Genomic DNA, 21,492 nt, shown 5'->3' on the forward strand with positions numbered 1-21,492 from the left:
CTGCATTTAGCGAAACTCAAACTGGAAAACTGGATTGTTAAAGTAAGCACGTGGGATAAACTCGCAATTTCCATTACGTTTAAACCTAGTGGTAGTATTATAGTAATGTAGTATTTTTATAGTTATGTAGTATTATTATAGTAATGTAGTACTGTTATAGTAATGTAGTATTATTATAGTAATGTAGCATTATTATAGTAATGTAGTATTATAGTAATGTAGTATTGTTATAGTAACGTAGTATTATTATAGTTTGAGACCCCTGCATTAGATACACTATATGGACAAAAGTATGTGGGCACCTACAGATTAGACCTACAGGAGTTGAGTTTTTATGACATCTCATTAATATGGCGTTTGGCCCCTCTTTGCTGTTAAAACAGCTTCCACTCTTCTGGGAAGGCTTTCTACAAAAAATTTCAGTGTGTCTGTGGAAATGTTTGACCATAAAACCAGTAGAGCGTTTGTGAGGTCAGACACTGATGTTGCATGAGAGGGCCTGGCTCGCAATCTCTGTTCTAGTTCATCCCAAAGGTGTTGGATGGGGTTGAGGTCAGGGCTCTGTGTGGGCCAGTCAAGTTCTTCCACACCAAACTCACCCAACCATGCCTTAATGGACCTTTTTTTGTGCACTGTGGCACAGTCATGCTGGAACAATTTGGAAGCTTACAATTGTCCAAAATGTCTTGGTATGTTGAAACATGAAAATTCCCCTTCACTGGAACCAAGGGGCCTAGGCCAACCCCTGAAAGACAACCACATAGCATTATCCCTCCTCCAGAAAACTTTACAGTTGGCACAATGCAGTCAGGCAAGTAATGTTCTCCTGGCATTCGCCAAACTCAGACTCAGCCACCAGACTGCCAGATAGAGAAGCGAGAAGAGTCCAGCGGTTTACATCACTCCATTTGACGCTTGCCATTGTGCTCGGTGATGTAAGGTGTGCATGCAGCTGCTAAGCTCTCAGCGCAGTTTTTGTGCAGATGTTATACCAGAGGAGGTTCAGAACTCTGCAATAATTGAGTCAGCACTCGGCGCGGTGTAACATTGCGTGGTCTGCCACTAGGTCGCTGAGTTGCTTTTGTTCCTAAACGCTTCCACTTTGCAATAATACCACTCACAGTTGATCATGAGATATATACGAGGGAAGAATTTTCACAAACTGTTGTTGCCACAGTGGCTTCCTATTAAAGTACCACACTTGAATTCAGTGAGCTCTTTAGGGTATGTTCACACGAGGTCATTACGTCCGTAATTGACGGACGTATTTCGGCCGCAAGTCCCGGACCGAACACAGTGCAGGGAGCCGGGCTCCTAGCATCATACTTATGTACGACGCTAGCAGTCCCTGCCTCGCTGCCGGACAACTGTCCCGTACTGTAATCATGTTTTCAGTACGGGACAGTTGTCCGGCAGCGAGGCAGGGACTCCTAGCGTCGTACATAAGTATGATGCTAGGAGCCCGCCTCCCTGCACTGTGTTCGGTCCGGGACTTGCGGCCGAAATACGTCCGTCAATTACGGACATAATGACCTCGTGTGAACATACCCTTAGAACAATCCATTCTTTCCTAAATGTTCGCAAAGGCGACTGCATGGCTAGGTTGATTTTATACACCTGTGGCATTGGGACTGAATGAAAAAACCTGAATTCAATAATTCAATAATGGTGTGTCCCAATACTTTTGTCCATATAGTGTAGTTCAGAGGAGAGCTCAGGTCTGCTCTCAGACTTATATCTTTGAGGGCTGGTTTACGTCTTTCTCCAAGACAAAAGATGCCAACAGTCTGGCAGCCACTGTTCTGTCCTCACCTGCCTCCGTGCATTTAATATACCAGTTTCGGAAGAAATTTGTATGGAATCACATCTATAATAATATTGCTACACTACACAATGGTATTCTACAAAGCAGTTACACAGAATTATGATCCTTTTGTGATTGTTTCCATGGAGCCATGTACATTATTTGCTTCTAGGTCAGTCTCAAGGTGTTCTCCATGTACCCCATTGTTCTTTTCCTCTTGTATTGTCTGCTTTCTAATCATATGATGTATAAACATGGTGCGATATTCTATCTAGTGTAAAGACAGACAGCCTTGTGGTTATTATTATTGGAGAGCACTACTGATCTCTTATAAGAGAATATATAAAATTATACATGTGCTAATATCTTATTTTGTTTATCTATATATCTACAGTGCCTATTTAGTAGCATAATAGGTAACTTTTCATTGTGCACAAAACTTATTTCTCCCCAACCTTGTATTAGAAAGTTGAGTTGGGGCTCGATTGTGGTTCGGTGATCACTAGGGGTTTTTTTGCTTTTATAATTTGTTTTAAAGGGTTGGCCAGTTCTGATAAATGTTCTCAGCTGGTGTGAAATAATAAGTTATGATACTTTTAATGGTGTGTATCCTCAAATTCTTCCTTACAAGTCTCAAATAGTGCTGCAGGACAGGGCACATGTAATGGCAGTTATGAGTCGGTGGTCTCGTGATAACCAAAGCTCCCCTTTCTTGTGCATGCATATAGAGGCGCTTGTGCCGAGCAGTTAAGTAACCGCTTCTATATGTATACTGCCTGCATTACTGCCGTGTGGCGTTTACATGCGCTCCCATCCCGTGGTGCCGTTGGCAAGTCTTGAAAAGGAAGAATTAGGCTGGGTTCACACGACCTATTTTCAGACGTAAACGAGGCGTATTATGCCTCGTTTTACGTCTGAAAATAGGGCTACAATACGTCGGCAAACATCTGCTCATTCATTTGAATGGGTTTGCCGACGTATTGTGCAGACGACCTGTCATTTACGCGTCGTCGTTTGACAGCTGTCAAACGACGACGCGTAAATTGACTGCCTCGGCAAAGAAGTGCAGGACACTTCTTTGCAAGGTAATTTGAGCCGTTCTTCATTGAACTCAATGAAGAGCAGCTCAAGATATACGAGCGTCACAGACGCCTCGTATATTACGAGGAGGAGCATTTACGGCTGAAACGACGCAGCTGTTTTCTTCTGAAAACAGTCTGTCTTTTCAGCCGTAAATGACAGCTAGCGTGTGAACATACCCTTAGAGAACACATACCATTACTACTACTACAGTAGTAGTAGAAGTAGTAGTAAATAATAATAATATAAAAAAGGCTCATCCTTCATGAAGTAGGTGACAACACGGTCAGGGTCTGAAGTGATGTAGGTAGACGTAGTTATTAGAGTTGTTAGCATGTTCCCATATGTTCCTAAACGTTTCCTGATGTCCTGACCCTCTGCTTTATTGCTGGATTGTAACAAAGAAAGATGTTTCCAACCAGTAACGAAACCCCACACATGGCACCCTGCCACCAGCCTCTGACTTCTGACAATATCTTCTCTTGTTAGGCGGTTTTCTTAGCCTTGGGCGTTTTGCTATGAGTCTTTAAACTGTATGTTCTTTGTTCATGGAATAATATGCAAATAAAAATACGTTTTGCTACAAATACTTGGAAATTAGTGAGCCCTTACATACATCATTTCAAATATGGCTGATTGATTTATTATGAAGAACCATTTTTCTATTACATTAAATACTTGACGAAAATGTTCACTTTAATTTAGGTAAGAATTTAAAAAAGTAGACATTAAATTTTACTATGTTTATTGCACATATTGTAGGTCCACAACTACAGGTCACATAGACCCGCCAGCCTCTATCATGGGGGAGCACGGAGTAAATGCTTGTAGGGCACTCAGGATTTTTATTGATTTTATTGGATGCCTTTAGTTTTTTAACGCCAATAGCCATTCCTTTGCAGCTTTTAGCTTTAAAGGACATATAGATGTAATAGAAGCATTTACCCACCCAGAAAACCTCTCTGGTAGACTTGGCACGACCATGTACTACACGGTCACTTATTAATTGAATTAGGCACAATGTAATCCTAGACCATGTTTTAACTCATAAGAACAAAAAATGCACTAAATACCAGCATAAGTCTGAATTAAGCTTTAGGGCCACATTATGGCACAGTGGTATATATTGTTGCTTTGTATCACTGGCGTCCTGGGTATAAATCTGACTATGGAAAACATCTGCATGAAGTTTGAATGATTTACAGCGCTGTGGACTATGTTGGTCTTATTGAAGGCTATCCTTCCAAATTTTACTTTTTCTTGGCTGTTAAAGAGGCTCTGTCACCACATTATAAGTGCCCTATCTCCTACATAAGGAGATCGGCGCTATAATGTAGGTGACAGTAATGCTTTTTATTTAAAAAAACGATCTATTTTTACCTCTTTATTAGCGATTTTAGATTTATGCTAATGAGTTGCTTAATGCCCAAGTGGGCGTGTTTTTACTTTAGACCAAGTTGGCGTTGTATAGAGGAGTGTATGATGCTGACCAATCAGCGTCATGCACTCCTCTCCATTCATTTACTCAGCGCATAGGGATCCTGCTAGATCTTTATGTGCTGTCTTATACTTACACATTAACAATACTGAAGTGTTTAGACAGTGAATAGACATTCCACGGGATGTCTATTCACAATCTCTGCACTTCGTTACTGTTTCTGTGGTAGTTACAGCAGAGGAAGCGTAATCTCGCGAGATCTCGCTGTAAATGACAGGTTACAACGAGATCACGCTTCCTCTGCTGTAACTACCATAGAAACAGTAACGAAGTGCAGAGATTGTGAATAGACATCCCGTGGAATGTCTATTCACTGTCTAAACACTTCAGTATTGTTTATGTGTTAGTATAAGACAGCACATAAGGATCTAGCAGGATCCCTATGAGCGCTGAGTAAATGAATGGAGAGGAGTGCATGAGGCTGATTGGTCAGCGTCATACACTCCCCTGTACAACGCCCACTTGGTCTAAAGTAAAATACGCCCACTTGGGCATTAAGCAACTCATTAGCATAAATCTAAAATCGCTAATAAAGTGGTGAAAACAGATCGTTTTTTTTTAAATAAAAAGCACTGCTGTCACCTACATTATAGCGCCGATCTCCTTATGTAGGAGATACGGCACTTATAATGTGGTGACAGAGCCTCTTTAAGTTCATTTCAAGCTTGTTGCAAATAATGATCTAAGTATATAACAAAATCAATATCTGTTGCATCATGTTTTAGAAACTTGTATTTCTGCTGCGGATTGGCCACCAGATCCACACGCACAATAGTCCTATTATAATTTAATGGAGATAATCCGCAGCTTTTAAGTCCACATCAGCTTTTAAGTCCACATCAATAATGAATATGCTTTGTATTGTAAAATCCGCAGTGTGTTCATTATTCCACGCAAACATTTTCCTGAACGTGTGACTGGTGTATTGCAGGGGGAACGTAAGCGGATTCTGTCAGGATTTCTATACGGAATCTGCACCTGAATCCTGACAGAATCCTGAAGGTGGAAACATGTCCAAATTGTGCCTGCCAAGTCAAACCGTAAACCTCCCGTTTGGGTCCAAGTTTAATAATTCCCAATTTATACTAAACTAATGCCATGTTTTCTGTTGTAATATCAATGTACGGTAAATATGGCTGGAATACGGGATTCAATGAACACATACTGTTTTAAATCTTTTTCCTGCAGAAAAAATATTTCAGGACGTGTTTCATAACCACATCGGGTAGTTAGTTTATCTGTTTCTCTATTTCTTTTTCTGTATCGTTTGAATGAGACTTGCAGATCCCTTCTGGCTTTAGACATTAAAGGTTAATTCATGGTATTCCATATGTTTCCTTACCCAGCTGCCGAATTTCAAAACTTGCCCTTGACAAATGGGGTCACCATGTAAGGTCACATTGTTAAGGGACTGGAAGTCACTAACTGCAGTGTGACACTTTTAACCGTCTACTCTGTTTTAATGTTTCCTTATGAGAATGCGCTTGTACATTAATTACTGGATACAACATTCTCTTTTTTCCAGCTGAGAACAGATAAAGACAGTCACTTAGGCTCCATGTATAAGAGGAACTCTTGTTTCTATTAGACATTTTTCTTTCTGAGCGATTCGAAGAGGTTGCCTGAGTTGCACAATAGTTTTAGCTTTCCTGTATTAAATGATAAGTAGTGGTAATATGTTGAAGTAGGCCATTTGGGTAAGTATCCCTTTGCTCATAAAAATCCCAGAATTGTTTATATCAAAGTCATTTGGTGGGAAGTTCTTACTTTTGCTGTTCTCACAATGTTTCCTAATTCGATTAAAATGTCTATTTCCTGTGACAGATCAGCTGCAGTCCTGTAATATTGCATACTTCAGCGTTTTCATATAATACGCTTGTAAATTAAAGTTTTAAAAATGCGTCAGCGCTTATCAGAATGCTTTACATTTTACCCAACCAACATCAAATGTGTTAAATATTTTATATAGTGGATTTAAGTGAAAGTACATTTTCAAAGTAAACATAAGATATCTAATTATATTGGCTGAGCTTACCTTTACCATGCATTATAATACCGGAGGCAATAGTACAGTGAAGCGGACCACAGATGGGTGATTACCATCGTGACTGTGGACACTCTCCGACTGCCACAGGCATAGCCAGCCCCTCTTCTTCAGTTCTGTTGGATTTTCTTTTCGCAGAGATATGGGGAAGATTAATTAATCAAAACCGTTGCAAAGGAAAACGTGAGCAATTGGGAAACATGAGAGGTGGCATTTGATTGGTTGAAATGGGCTAATGCTTCACTATTCATTTGCACTACTTATGATGATTCTCTCTCATGGTGTTTATCTGTGTCACATCTACTAGGACATAAGCATAGACGGTTCATAACTGGTTAAGACCATTCACTTTAAATAACTCGTAAAGTAGAGTAGTAGAACTAATATGGTAGACATTAGAGGTCCGGTAGACCACTTTTGAGCTTATCTGACTTATCGGCTTTTCGTTAAAACATTTCATAGACATTATCAATAACAAAATAAGAGCATTTGTAAATGCTGTAGCTACCGGGGTCCTGGACGTTTTTTCATCCCAGATTTGGACCTGCCTCTTTCTATGGCCAAGCTAAAGTGATGGGGGTCATTGGTTACTTCTCTTGGCAGCTTTTTTGAATAGAAAAAATTAAAACCATCGACTGGAGCACAAACAAGTGGGCTGCAATATTTAGCCGCACAAGTATTACAGCAAATATTTCTGTTGTAAAAAAAAAAAAAGGCTCATAGTGAAACACTTCCATGCAGATCAGAAACAAAGTGACCTTTGAAACTATTGTTGGTTCTGAAGAATCATTGCGGCGCGAGTTCTGAGCTATTTTTTAGAGCGTTGCAGCCCCTCATGGACTCCTACCAGTGTTATCTGATATGTCTCAGTGACAGAATATGACTAAAACTAGAATTCCATTTAATGTCTGGAAAAAGTTGTTCAATTGCCTTTTATATAAAGAATATACACGTGATATAATTCACGGTACCTCAGAAACTCCGGTTTATATGGTGGAGTATACTCCCATTCTGAGAGTTGTTCAAAAGACTAACAAATACACAATGGGGCAGATTTACTATTGTGGCTGCGGCTGTTTTTTGTTATATTCTGTGCCCAAATGTGGAATATTTTTGGCGCACGAAGCCACATTTCATATTAGACAGATTTATTTCAGGAATGCGCTGAAAAAAAAAAAATTTTTGTGCTTCACTATACGCTTTTTAAAGTGTCTAGAGAAGGGGGCATGGATTAGTGGAAAGAGGTTGGGGAATCGAATGCTCCAGCGTGCGTCAAATTGGCGTAGAAACAAAGCCAACCCTGAAGTGGTATTGGAAAGAGAAAAACGTCTAGCAAGATGCGCCACATTTATAATACAGCGTACGCCACTGTGATCAATTTGGCATATCTTCTGACTGCCTGGTCCCAATCTGTTCTTGGTTGGATGGTCATTTTGATGAAGTTTAGAGAAATTTCATACTATAGACAGTTACCCAGAGTGTAGAATTTGGATGCATTGTTAAATGTGGATCCAAAAATGATAGGGATGATAATAAAATATCTCTGTATTGTAGCGTTACTTCTCTACCTAACTACAGACCAGTTCACAGTGATATAAGAATAGAATAGCCGGCGGTATGTAAGTAAGTATATTCATTGAGGAATAGTTTAGAAACCATCAGTTAATGATCCTCCAATCCACGTGTGGTTCTAAATTCTCCATCTCGGGCAATGATTCTGTCGATAAACATGTCATCTTCCAGCCAGTTTATCTCATTTTTTCTTGTTTCCTCTGCACAGATTGTATTTTCTTCATTCCACTAGAGTATTCCCCCTCTGCTTTTGCCATTGATTAAGCGATTGTTTTACTACCATCTATAAATGCCGCTGGTTCTGACTCCTATTGTATGTTTTTATTTTCCAGTGATGTTTACAGAATGTGGTGCACAAAGACGGATAATGTATGAAACCAGTAACCCAACAGATTTTCGAATCGATGGCGATGGGGTGATATTTGCTGCAAGAACCTTTGACATTTCACCTAAGCAGACAGAGTTTTTGGTGTATGCCCAAGATGAAGACACCCAGCAGCTTTGGCATGTTACAGTGAAAATGACTCTACGACCGCAGCATGCTCAGGATCTGGTACCAGTAAGCATACATATCTTATACCAGTCAGTAAAACATAAATGTGGACTGTACTTATTATACTTATTAGTTATGTCTTTCTGCTCCTTAGCACAAGGTAGAAACTTCATATCCCCATTTAGCAGACGCATCGTAATACCAATTATTTATAGAAAAAAGGGTATTGTCATTTAGAATGTGAAATATTTTGTGCATCACAAGTATTGAGAATATTAGAGTCAAAAAAATAACTTACCTCCCGTTTTCCCCTTTTCCTTTCTGGAATGTATCATTGTGTGTTGAGATGCATACTTGTATATTCCTTTTTTTTCTTGCATTTTTCAATACAAATCCAATTAAACAAAAAAAAGTAATAAAATGGTTATTCTATTATGCATGGATTGGGTGAACGCCTCCCTCCAAAAAGAATCGAGAGTACGTGGTTTCTTTGAGACCTGGCAACACATAATCCACACACACATTAAGACCAGAATACGAGATTGTTTTAGTCCCACCGTCTGGTTCCTGGAACGGACGTTAGTGATGACCCTCTATAGTGGCCCGGAATAATCGTACACACTGAGTGATTGGTTTTCTTTTTTCTCATTGGTCTGTCCCTTTGAACCATTGGGGTGTTTATTGTCTGCGTGTCCTCATATCCCTATTCCCCCCCCCCTCCATTTATTTATTTATTTTTATTTTATTATTTATTCATTTATCCTCACTACCGCTAAACGCCAGCCTTTAATACATAACTGCCGCTGCAGTCCAGTAGTCTGGAATTCCGTACATTGAGAGTAAGCGGACACCACACCCTCCTGTATTTCTACAAGCTCCCTACTTGGACTCACCCTGGATGACCTGCTCCCTGGAGCCCTCATCGGAATGACCCCTAAATGGCCAAGGGCCTTTTCTCTTTCTGGACTCTTTAAACCTCCCCATTCCCTTTATTTTTCTCCCCCTTTTCCCTTCCGTTCTGTTCCTGTTTGTCGTGGAATTCCATGGCTGGTTGTAAAAAGTTGGAAAATATTTACAATAAAAACGTGTTGATAATTTTTTTTTATAATAATAATTTATAGATGATAATTTATATTTTTCTGTTTCTCCCCTTTCTACATGTATTTGTAGGAGAGCAGACGATAGATTTGTTTGATGCTGTTTTCATGGTAGCCACAGACATACAGTTCTGTCTTGAGTTGGGATCAGGTGCAACTTTCTAATATTTTAGGCCTTTAGATGTATAGCTAATGGGCCTGAGACTGCTGGCAGATTAGAGGTTAATAATTGTAGTTGGGGCCTATGGTGCCAGGTTTTTTAGGAGTCATTTTTGGGATTTCCATTAGGGGGGAGTAGGTAGTACCAAAGTTAGCTTCAAAAAGAGAGTACTGTAGCTGTGGGGTTGGACATCTGTAGAAGCTCCTTGCCCTCATACTTTGTGGCGTTCTTTACTTGTTTTCATTTGGGTCGTTTTGGTTTTGTCACAGCAGGGAGGTATTCTTGTAGTTGAGTTGGCTCTTTACATGCCCATGGCTGTCAGTAGCCTGGCATAGGATACTAGGTGATTGTTGTTAAAAAAAATAAATGCAAGTTAATCTTTAATGCTAAGAAATAAATAATTTATGCTGTACGCTCATTCATACAAGGATAAACCTGTCACACCATTGTCAACCCAATACTACTGTAAGGCTATGTTCACACGGGGTCTTTTGCCGAGTTTATTGACGCGGAAACCGCGTCGCAAAACTCGGCAGAAACGGCCCGAGAACGCCTCCCATTGATTTCAATGGGAGGCGTCGGCGTCTTTTTCCCGCGAGCAGTAAAACTGCCTCGCGGGAAAAAGAAGCGACATGCCCTATCTTCGGGCGCTTCCGCGTCCGACCTCCCATTGACTTCAATGGGAGGCAGGAGAAAGCGTGTTTTATGCCCGCGGCGCTCAATGGCCGCGGGCGAAAAACGGCGCGATAATTGCTATTCACACGGAGTGTTTTGGGGGAGGAATATCTGCCTCAAAATTCCGTTTGGAGCTTTGAGGCAGATATTCCTCCCCCAAAATACTCCGTGTGAACATAGCCTAAGTGTGTAGTGTCTTATTTATGCTACAGCCATGGCCAGTTATTCAGCTGGGCATTGGTAATGCACCCTTAGGCCCAATGTTAGGATTTTGGGTCAGGCCAGGCAGTGGTCTAAACCCTTGTTGGTGTAGCCATAGATGTTACGGTCATTTTCTGTAAGTCACAGGAGCTTTTATTTGTTTTCCGTTAGCTTTGTGCTGTATTATTTTCAAACACAAAATGACCAATTAGAATTTTATAGTTAAACATTTTTACTCGTATAGATAAATTGCTAATCCTGTTTATGTTTAGTATCTCACAGGAAGCTCTGGGTCAATCCTTTCTGTAAATGAAGGGCTTTTCTACCGCAGTTTGATCAACAATTATAATTGTACGGGGTCGCTGTTTACAAAACCTCTTGTAAAATAATACACTTACATTTATTTTACATTTAGTTCGGAGTTAAAATTTTTTTTAACAAGCAATAAAAAGCACATAAATATCTCAGTACGGATGGCAAGGCCAGTTTGGAATATAACATGAACACATATCTGCCACCAGTCCATTGTTACACACCTCAGAATCTTAATTTGATTAAATAATTCCGCGCCTTGTTTAATGTCGTCTCCATATTGTAATCAAATTTTACCAGACCAGTGTTGCCCTCTGTATGTGAATAGAGATGTTAATAGCAAACAGTCAAGTCTGTGGATCAATACAAGTGATGTTTATCGGCTTTATTTTCAATTAACTTGTGATTAAAGATTCAGTGTGCCGCATGTAAGAAAAAAAAACTTGCAACATTTTATATGAACTTCTTAATTATATATGTGCACTTAATATAAATTGGTTATCAGAAGTTGCCGTACAGGCTCTATCGAGCTGTTCTCCCCTAGAACCAATGCAGCTGGACAGCCCATATAGCATGGCACAGTTTTGTATTTTGTCAGATTCATACAGAAATGTCCAGAATAAAAAGCGCAAAAAAATCAGCGACATGCGGAGATAGAGTTTAAGCCCCGTGCACTTGAATGAGAGAACTATTAGGGTATGTGCACACGATAGCGACCATTACATCTGAAATTACAGAGCTGTTTTCAGGAGAAAACAGCTCCTGCATTTCAGACGTAATTGCTCGTACTCGCGTTTTGCGAGGCGTCAATTACGGGCGTAAGTTGGAGCTGTTCTTCATTGGATTCAATGAAAAACGGCTCAAATTACGCCCCAAGAAGTGTCCTGCACTTCTTTGCCGAGGCAGTCATTTTACGCGTCGTCTTTTGACAGCGACTCGTAAAATTAAAGGTCGTCGGCACAGTACGTCGGCAAACCCATTGAAAGCAATGTGCAGATGTTTGCCGACGTACTGAAGCCATCTTTTCAGGCGTAATTCGAGGCGTAAGACGCCTCGTTTACGCCTGAAAATAGGTAGTGTGAACCCAGCCTAACTGCTCCGTACAAAGCAGAGCCATAATACAGTTGTGTGCATAGGGCCTAAAGGAAAATTCCAGCCTGTATCCTACTCCCTGTCTCCCTGTCCTGGTGTATGTTGGTAATGAGATCAATGATAACCGAAGTATATGACTGAATAAGTGTCGTTTTAGCTTGTGTTTAACATAAATTTCGGACAGTCCCAGTTTAGAAATTTGTTCTGAGAATTTCAGTCCACGTAATACCGCCATACTACCATATAGTGCCAAAATAATACCTATATGTAGTGCCATAATAATATGCAATATACAAATAATATTCCTTTACATACACCCACATAATACTGCCGTATATTTACTACATCACACTGCCATGCTGGGTTCTTTTCGTTTGCTCCTGGGGTTCCTAACCTTAGGCCCTCTAGTAAATGGGGCCCTGAGCAATTGTCCAGTTTGCTACCCCCGAAAACGTCCCTGGTTGCAGGAAATCAATGTGTACATGGGAAGAACTTGTGACCTCCATGAACATGTTGCCATAACCGATATCTAAGCGTAGGTCCAGTATAACTGCTGTAGGAATGAAGATTTAGGATTAGTGATTTGGGTATTTCCCTTGACACTTTCTTATTTTTACAGAAACAATGTAGGGAAAGCAGCCTAAAAACGGTGGCACTGCAGTCCCAAGATATGTTCAGAAGGCATCTCATCCTTATAATCTAGGCATAGGGGCATTTATCCAGACAATGGTGGACAGCATCTTCAGGCAGTGCGTGTAATACAGGGTAGCGGAAATGGCCATGGCGTAATAGCAGTTCACGGGAAAGGTATATTGCGCTGCTATTTTCACTCTCAGTACATTTTAACACATTTTCCATCATCCTCCACAAGCTTATTAAGATTTATAAAGTCTTTTTCAAGGAGATATGGGAAATCCCTCCTGTCACTTACCTTAGAAAAAAACACAACTCTTACTATTAGAAATTCCATTTTTGAACCGATTTTCTGTAGGAAATACTCGTACTTTATAAAAGAGAATTGTGTGACGCATAATCCATGAGTAGAAACAGAGAGGACTGTCGACACCTACAAAAGATTAATGATCAATGTGCAAAGTGGGTCATCCGGAGCATCCATCCTGTCTGACATAGGTTTCAAATAATTACAGAATTAATTCCGTGGGATTTAATAGGGTCATAAATATTTGAGACATTTCTTTACCAGTACATATTTAATGTGGCTTTGGAACTTGCATGACAGTTTAGCATACCAAACTCTGACTTAAGCTTTCTGCCGGGATTGTGGCAGATTTCATGATAGACAGGAATATAAATCCTGCAAATCTGTTCATGTATTCAGGGCGAGGGGCTTAGGCAGGCAGCACGCCTTCATTGCTATACACTTAGACTTCTATTACGGACCCTAGGACGCATGGATAGCGCCTTTGTTGAAGGGAGACACTGGGAGCAATTGGATTCCATGCAAAGCTATATTCAACTTTGAACTCCATTTTGCTGTTAACCCCTTAATTACCAGGTTAATTTTTGCCTTGAGGGCCAGAACAATTTGTTCTATTCTTCCTCCTTGCATTCCAGCGGTCAGAACGTTTTTCTTTTTTTGTTCGACGTAGCTGTATGAGGCTTTGTTTTTTGCGGGACGAGTTGTACTTTATGTAGGTGCCATTATTTTTGTACACATGCATTAGCATTTAATTGATAAAAATGTTTTTGTGTAAAATGGAGATTTTTCTTTTATACATTTTACTTTATATTATCCCATGGGGAGATTCTTAATTGTTAATTCATAATGTACTGGCATATGTCTATATTCCAGTACATTAGCCACTGTACTAAGAGTACACGGGCAGTTGTTAGGGCATACCTAAGTATGTCCTTATAACAGGAAATGTGGTCAAGCAGCCCTGATTTCCTTCAATGGGCCCCAATCCTTGTGATGCGATCAAAAGGGCCCCCTCCCCCAGTCCCTCCCTATGAATTCCATGATCGTGGGATTCAAAGGGTTAAACAGGCATCAAAGGGGGCTGCGGTTGTGTATGACGGAATCAATAGCCTGCGCTATTGTTTCCACCAAATAAACGGAAACCTTACGGAACGGAAACCATTAGCATCGGAAGCTTTACCATTGAAATCAATGGTAATGCAATCAGAAGCTATGGTTTCCGTTTGCCTTTCTGTTGACGGGTTCCTCTGACGGAAAGCTCCATTGGAACCCATCAACGGAAAGCGCCCGCTGATGTGAACAGGCCCTTACTTCTCTTGCAGTAGTCCTGAGTTACATCCTGTATAATAGTGCGTTTTCATCCACAGCTGCAATTACGAATTTGCTGTGCTGAAATATACTCCCTGCTGGCTCAGTGTCTACACAGAACTGGCTTTTGTTGCATTCTGGGAAGTGTAGTATTTATAGTCCCTGTGCAGAGATCAGATATAGAAAACGGTAACTCTCCCAGAATGCAATGCAGTACATAGAATTGTCCCGATGGCCTCAACCTAGTAACCCTTCTCTCTCCGGTATCGGGTGACTGACTTCAGGGTCACCTGCTTTCTGTTGCTGGTGGACAGATTCGCATGCCTAGTGTATGAAAACAATTGAGTAATATTAATAAATAATTGCAATGAGAATTACCACATTCTAAATTCTCCTGAGGTAAACTAGTCTATATCTGCAGTGGTAATGGTAAATAGGACACTTGGCATTGCAATACTTTCCCTGTCACCCACTGATATACAGAAGTCAGACAAGCATCTTATATTTAGCACAGGACTTGGATGAGGTCAGCTTCTCTTTTGCCGACTGCTGCAATTATCCATGCTGTGCTGTGTGAATGTGGTACAGCCGGTGACTCAGTGGTTAGCACTGCTGCCCTCTAGTGGTGGGCCATTCTTTAGAATTAAGCTAGAGCAACATTTGTGTGCGTGACCTCTGGAGAAGTCCCTCTTATATTTACCTCCTACAAATTACAGAAGAATTGGTTTTCTATGAAGTGAACATTACTTTACATTTGTATGTGTTTGTTGGAGAACTATATTTTAAGGGTATGTTCACACGCAGTGAGCAAAAACGTCCCAAAATACGGAGCTGTTTTCAAGGGAAAACGGCTCCTGATTTTCAGAATTTTTTTAAGCCACTCGCGATTTTCGCTTTGTTTTTCGCTGCGTTTTTTTACGGCCGTTTTCGGAGCTTTTCTCGCTAGAGTCAATGAAAAACTGCTCCAAAAACGTCCCAAGAAGTGACCTGCACTTCTTTTTCGCGATCGTTTTTTTACGCGTAAAAAACGCAGTGAAAAACGCTCCATCGGAACAGAACGCAGTTTTTCCATTGAAATCAATGGGCAGATGTTTGGAGGCGTTCTGCTTCCGATTTTTCAGACGTTTTTCGGACGTTCACAGCCAGAAAAACAGCCGAAAATAGGCCGTGTGAACATACCCTAAGATTAACCTATTATAATTATTTTCACATGACATAGAGACTACCCTGATATTTCCTTATTTTTTGTGTGAGGATTTTGTTTGGTCCACATGGGCATGATTTCATTGGGTCATCATCACGATACGGCTGCACGGTAATATCTAGGAGACTCAAGTGATCATTTGTCATGGGCCTACATTTGAAACATAGCACCAGTTATATAAGCAGTTTATGTTGTTTTAAGAGGGGTGCAAATATTTGGCGCATTTTCCATGTAAATTAGTTGAAAGAGGACCCATGGCTAGTTAATATAAGTTGAACTGATTTACTGACCTGAATAGCGATGTCTCCCTGATTCCAGCGTTTTTTTCCTGAGTACCCCCCATTCCTGAGATATGGCCCACTCTTGTGTTAGCTCCCTATATGTTAATATGCTGTAGTTAGCCAACAGGGCGTGAACTACCCTCAAGCTGCCTTGCACTGATTGGTCAGCGTCAGAGGCATGGAAGCTAGCGCCACCCCGTTGGCTAACTGCAGAAAATGAGCATATAAGGAGCCAACACAACAGTGGGCTGTATTTCTGGAACAGGGGTGCAGAAAAAGCAAAAAATAGCGCTATTCAGGTCGTTTAACCAGTTCAAATTATATGACCTAAGAACAGGTCCGCTTTAAGATTATAAGTCTTAATATATTTCCCCAGTCTTCATCCTGTACAAAATGTGTGGAAAATATCACAGATTTCCATACTCGTGGCTGTTCAGTACACGACAACATTAGACTTATCACATTCGCAATACATAACAAGCTGTGAATGCCGCGTACACGGCTCTGCTCATACAATGGAATGGAAATCATGTAAACAAATGGAAATTTCCTTTGTGAATAAGATTCCATCACATTTTTGCAGCAATGCTTTTAGTGTCACATGGAAATGCACTATATAAAATGTGTAGGTAACTAAATAATCCCCAAATACTCCCCTACAAGCTACGAGTGATCCTGTACTAAAAAGTATTTTGGTTTTTTTCTTTTCCTTCTTTATGTAATTCTTTAGAACTCCATTTTGGTACAGTATTATTGGCATAAAAATATTACATAGTTACATAGTTAGTACGGTTGAAAAAAGACACATGTCCATCAAGTACAACCAAGGGACGGGAAAAGGGAAGGGAACAATTTCTACACATAGGAGCTAATATTTTTTTTGTTGTAGGAAATTATCTAACCCTTTTTTAAAACCATCTACTGTCCCTGCTGTGACGGCTCCTGCGGGGACTATTCTATAGATTCACAGTTCTCACAGTAAAGAAGGCTTTTCGCCTCTGCAGATTGAACCTTTTTTTCTCCAGACGGAGGGAGTGCCCCCTTGTTTTTTGAGCACAGCGGACCCCCTACCATTTAGGTGCAAATCATCTGCAGAATACAGTTTGTACCCCAATGAAAAGTCAGCCCAGTGCTCTAGGAACCCAATGCCTTCTCCTCTACACCAAGACTTAAGCCATGCATTTAACTCCCGGAGCTCCCGCTGTCTTTCCTGTGATGCGCATGGCACAGGCAGTATTCCTGAGAATACAACCTTGGAGGTCCTTCCCTTCAGCTTGTAGCCTAGTTCTTTAAAATTATTCTTAAGGCTCCTCCACCTACCATTTATTCTGTCGTTGGTACCTATATGGACCACGACAGCTGGATCATCACCAGCCCCTCCCAGTAATTTATCCACCCGTTCCACCACATGCCGAACCCTGGCACCAGGGAGACAGCAAACCATTCTGTTGAGGCATTCTTGGCGACAAATTATTCTATCCGTCTTCCTGATTATAGAATCCCCTACAACTACCAATTGTCTTTCCTTACCTGCATTTCCATTCCGCCAACTACTAGCTGGGCTGTTCTCCCGGCTGTTAGGGAGATCAGTATCCACTAGGGCTGCCATTTCTGAGACCAACACCCTCGCATCATCACCCAACTTGGCAATTTTGCTTGGAATATCAGAAACAGGATTAGGTAATAGGTAAATTAACTTTTTGACTGAGGGTGCTTCTCAGTCTGGGTTCACATGTTGCGGTCAATTTTGCTATATGATGTTGAATCACATTTAATAAAAGCAGTTTTAGGCCTGGATCACACATGCAGTTTTTGATGCAGTTGTTTTTTTTTAGCTAAACACAGGAGTGGACACAAAGGAAAGGAGATGCATTAGATTTTTCTGTATACATTTCCTTCTTTTCTGAATCCGCTGCATCAAAACTCTGTGTGCGTGTGTGCGTGCGTGTGCGTGGGTGCGTGCGTGTGTCACTTGTCTTAGGTTCGTTTCACACATAGCGTTTTTGGGAAAAATACCGCAATTGGTGTGCTTTCCTAGATTTTTTTGGGGCAAAAAATTCTGCGGCCAGATGTTAGCTGAAAGTCTATAGTAAAATATAAGAACAAATGTTATGGTCTGTTCACACGGCTTAGCAAAATACGTCTGAAAATACGGAGCTGTTTTCAGCCGAAAACAACTCCTGATTTTCAGAAATTTTTGTAACTACTCGCGTTTTTCGCCGCATATATTACGGACGTTATTGGAGCTGTTTTTCAATGGAGTCAATGAAAAACGGCTCCAAAAACGTCCCAAGAAGTGACATGCACTTCTTTTTCGCGGCAGTCTTTTTACGTGCCGTATTTTGACAGCGACGCGTAAAATAACACCTCGTGGGAACAGAACATCGTAAAACCCATTGAAAGCAATGGGCAGATGTTTGTAGGCGTAATGGAGCCGTTTTTTCAAGCGTAATTCGAGGCGTAAAACGCCCGAATTACGTCTGAAAACAGTGCGTGTGAACATACCCTAAAAGGGATATAGCACTCCCCAAACCCTAATATAGGACGTTACATGTTCCTATTGGGCGGATAATTCTCATATAATCAAATCCAATGCTTCATAAAGCAAGAGAAAGGCTCTAGGTTGAGCAGAAGCGCCGGGTTTGCACATGTGGTGAATAAACCAGCATATCAATTTAGAATATTGAGACTGTATGCTGGTTCCTTTTTTTTTAAAGAATTGGATTATAGTCAAATATAAAACACTACAAACAATGCTTTTTTTTGTTTGTGGTGTTTTTCTGGTCTTTTACTTAATTTTTTGGGTCAGTAGAATATTTTTTTTTGTCAAAACGTAGCATCCTCAAAGCATGGCATTTTTTTTATCCCCCCCCCCCCCCCAAAGTCTTCTTTTTAGAACTTGAAAGACGACAGAAAAAAATGCATGTTACAAATGGAATAAAATAAAAAGAACACCCCTATAAACACTTGTAAAAAACCAAAACGCAGAACAGAAAGTGTGTGTGAAGGAGGCCTTAGAGGCGCTTTTGTTGAATAATTGCATGTGAGGTTTAGGAGGGGGTCTCTCTCATGTGTTGGCTGAGTACTCTGTGTGTGTCTTCTATCAGAACCTGCTGCTGAACCCAAGTATATTCGACAGTGCGAAGGAAAACACGTCCAGTACACACACAAATTCCAAATTGCTTTTTTATCATACAATTATTATAACCTGTGTATGTAATAATCTGTGCCAGAGTCCCGCATTGCTATATCATGTGACTCTCGAGTATCGGAAATCATTGCTGGATATGAAAGAGAGCTGTGGGTTGAATTGTTAAGCATTCTTCAAAAGGTTTAAGATGCAAATAGCCTGTATAGATGTATAGTACATATAGCCTATAGGAAGATTCCTGCTATGTAAAGATTACTATGAACTTTAGACAGCAACCTGCAAAGGGTGACGATTTTCTATATAGAAAAGCAGAAGAAGGTTCTCTGCTGATCTATCAATGTAATGGACCAGGAATGGAAACATGAATTTCTTCTATAATGATTCTCGGTTATTGCATTTGGCTTGATAGCATTTCTCCTCGTTCTAGTCATTGCGATGGTCAGCACTGTCTTTTAGTGGAGATTCACTTTGAAGTTTGTCAACAGGCTATAATAGGGAATTTCCATTTCCCCACACTAATGAACTTATTAGCATGTATAAATACATACAAGGTCAATACACAGAACTAGCACATGATTTATTCATCTCAAGGACTTTACTAAGGGACAGGAAAAGTCAATACAAACAGCTCTGTAGGAAAGGGTTCTTTACAGTTAGAGTAGTTAAAATGTGGAATGTCCTATCCCAAGAGTAATTTAAAGTAATGGCAGATACTATGACAGCATTTTAAAAATGGGCTAGACATTTGAGAGTTATTAATTTAGTGATGTTCAATTGATCCACTAAAATTATCTGACGGCCTTGTTACACAGTTACATAGTTAGTAGGGTTGAAGAAAGACACATGTCCATCAAGTTCAACCAAGGGATGGGAAAAAGGGAAGGGAAAAATTTCTACACATAGGAGCTAATATTTTTTTGTTCTAGGAAATTATCTAAGCCTTTTTTAAAGCCATCTCCTGTCCCTGCTGTGACCAGCTCCTGCGGTGACTATTCCATAGATTCACAGTTCTCACAGTAAAGATGGCTTGTCGCCTCTGCAGGTTGAACCTTTTTTTCTCCAGAGGGAGTGCCCCCTATTTTTTACATGGAACAGGATTTCACCATATTTTTTGTATGTGCCATTAATATATTTATATAAGTTAATCATGTCCCCCCTTAGTTGTCGTTTTTCAAGGCTAAATAGGTTTAGTTCTTTTAATCTTTCCTCATAACTTAGATCCTCCATGCCCCTTATTAGCTTCGTTGCTCTTCTTTGTATTTTTTCCAACTCCAGGGCATCCTTTCTATGAACTGGAGCCCGGAACTGAACTGCATATTCTAGATGAGGCCTCACTAATGCTTTGTAAAGTGGTAATATTACATCCCTGTCCCGCGAGTTCATGCCTCTTTTAATACACGACAATATCTTGCTGGCCTTTGAAGCAGCTGATTGACACTGCATGCTGTTATTTAGTTTATGATTTACAAGTACACCCAGATCCTTCTCAACAAGTGACTCCCCCAGTGTAGCTCCCCCTAGGACATATGATGCATGCAGGTTGATGGTACCCAGATGCATAACTTTACATTAAACTTCATTTACCAAGTGGATGCCCAAACACTTAGTTTGTTTAAATCCGCTTGCAATTCACGAACATCTTCTGTAGACTGAACAATACTGCATCTGCAAAAATAGAAATAGTGCTATTAATCCCATCCTCTATATCATTAATAAATAAGTTGAATAATAGTGGTCCCAGCACTGAGCCCTGGGGTACACCACTTATAACCGGGGACCATTCAGAGTAGGAATCATTGACCACAACTCTCTGGATACGGTCCTTGAGCCAATTCTCAATCCAATTACAAACTATACCTTCTAAACCTATAGTCCTTAATTTACCCATTAGACGTCTATGAGGGACAGTGTCAAATGCCTTTGCCAAGTCCAAAAACACTATATCCACAGCGGCCCCTCTGTCTAGGCTTCTGCTCACCTCTTCATAAAAACAAATCAGGTTGGTTTGACAACTTCTGTCCTTAGTAAAACAGTGCTGGCTGTCACTTCTAATACTATTTTTTGTCACATAATCCTGTATATAGTACCTCTATAGCCCCTCAAACATTTTCTCCACGATGGATGTTAAGCTTACTGGTCTATAATTACCCGGGGAAAACCTAGAGCCCTTTTTGAAAGGAGGCAAAATTAGCTACAACTGAAGAGTTTTGTTTTGGCCCCTTTAAACCTAGCAAGTTTGTGTGTGAAGGGTTGAACTTGATGGATGTGATTTTTTTTTAAAGAAGACCTCCAATGGTATCACAAATTCCCCTTTCTGCATTCCTCACCTGACTGTATACCACACACTACACTTCTTTTATGTATTCTGTGCTTACTTATTGAACTGCTGCCTTGTCTGTGCTTAGAAAAAGCCTCCATCTCGATTCTTAGATTTCCCCAGCTTTCTCTTCCTCTCTGCTTTGCTATCAATCCCATGGTGCTTCAGCACAGCATCACATGACCAGCTAAAGACCATATCTTTTCTGCATGCTGAGGGACACTGTGTTATCATTCTCTCTACATTCTCCTAAATAAGCTGAG

The 21,492-nt window shown here is 40.4% G+C and overlaps 1 protein-coding gene across 3 annotated transcripts in view; it reads left to right on the forward strand.

Annotated features, from left to right (window-relative positions):
* CDH2 (cadherin 2) overlaps nucleotides 1–21,492 on the forward strand; it is a 261,108-nt gene that overhangs the window by 192,780 nt on the left and 46,836 nt on the right. For 2 of the 3 annotated variants that reach the window (XM_075826314.1, XM_075826316.1), the window contains one exon: nucleotides 8,331–8,557. In XM_075826314.1, the coding sequence (XP_075682429.1) occupies nucleotides 8,331–8,557 (227 nt within the window). The remainder of the gene's footprint in view (nucleotides 1–8,330; nucleotides 8,558–21,492) is intronic. The other variant, XM_075826315.1, reaches the window with a different exon arrangement.

This window comes from Rhinoderma darwinii, chromosome 5, assembly GCF_050947455.1.
Source record: "Rhinoderma darwinii isolate aRhiDar2 chromosome 5, aRhiDar2.hap1, whole genome shotgun sequence".
NCBI classification, from domain to species: domain Eukaryota; kingdom Metazoa; phylum Chordata; class Amphibia; order Anura; family Rhinodermatidae; genus Rhinoderma; species Rhinoderma darwinii.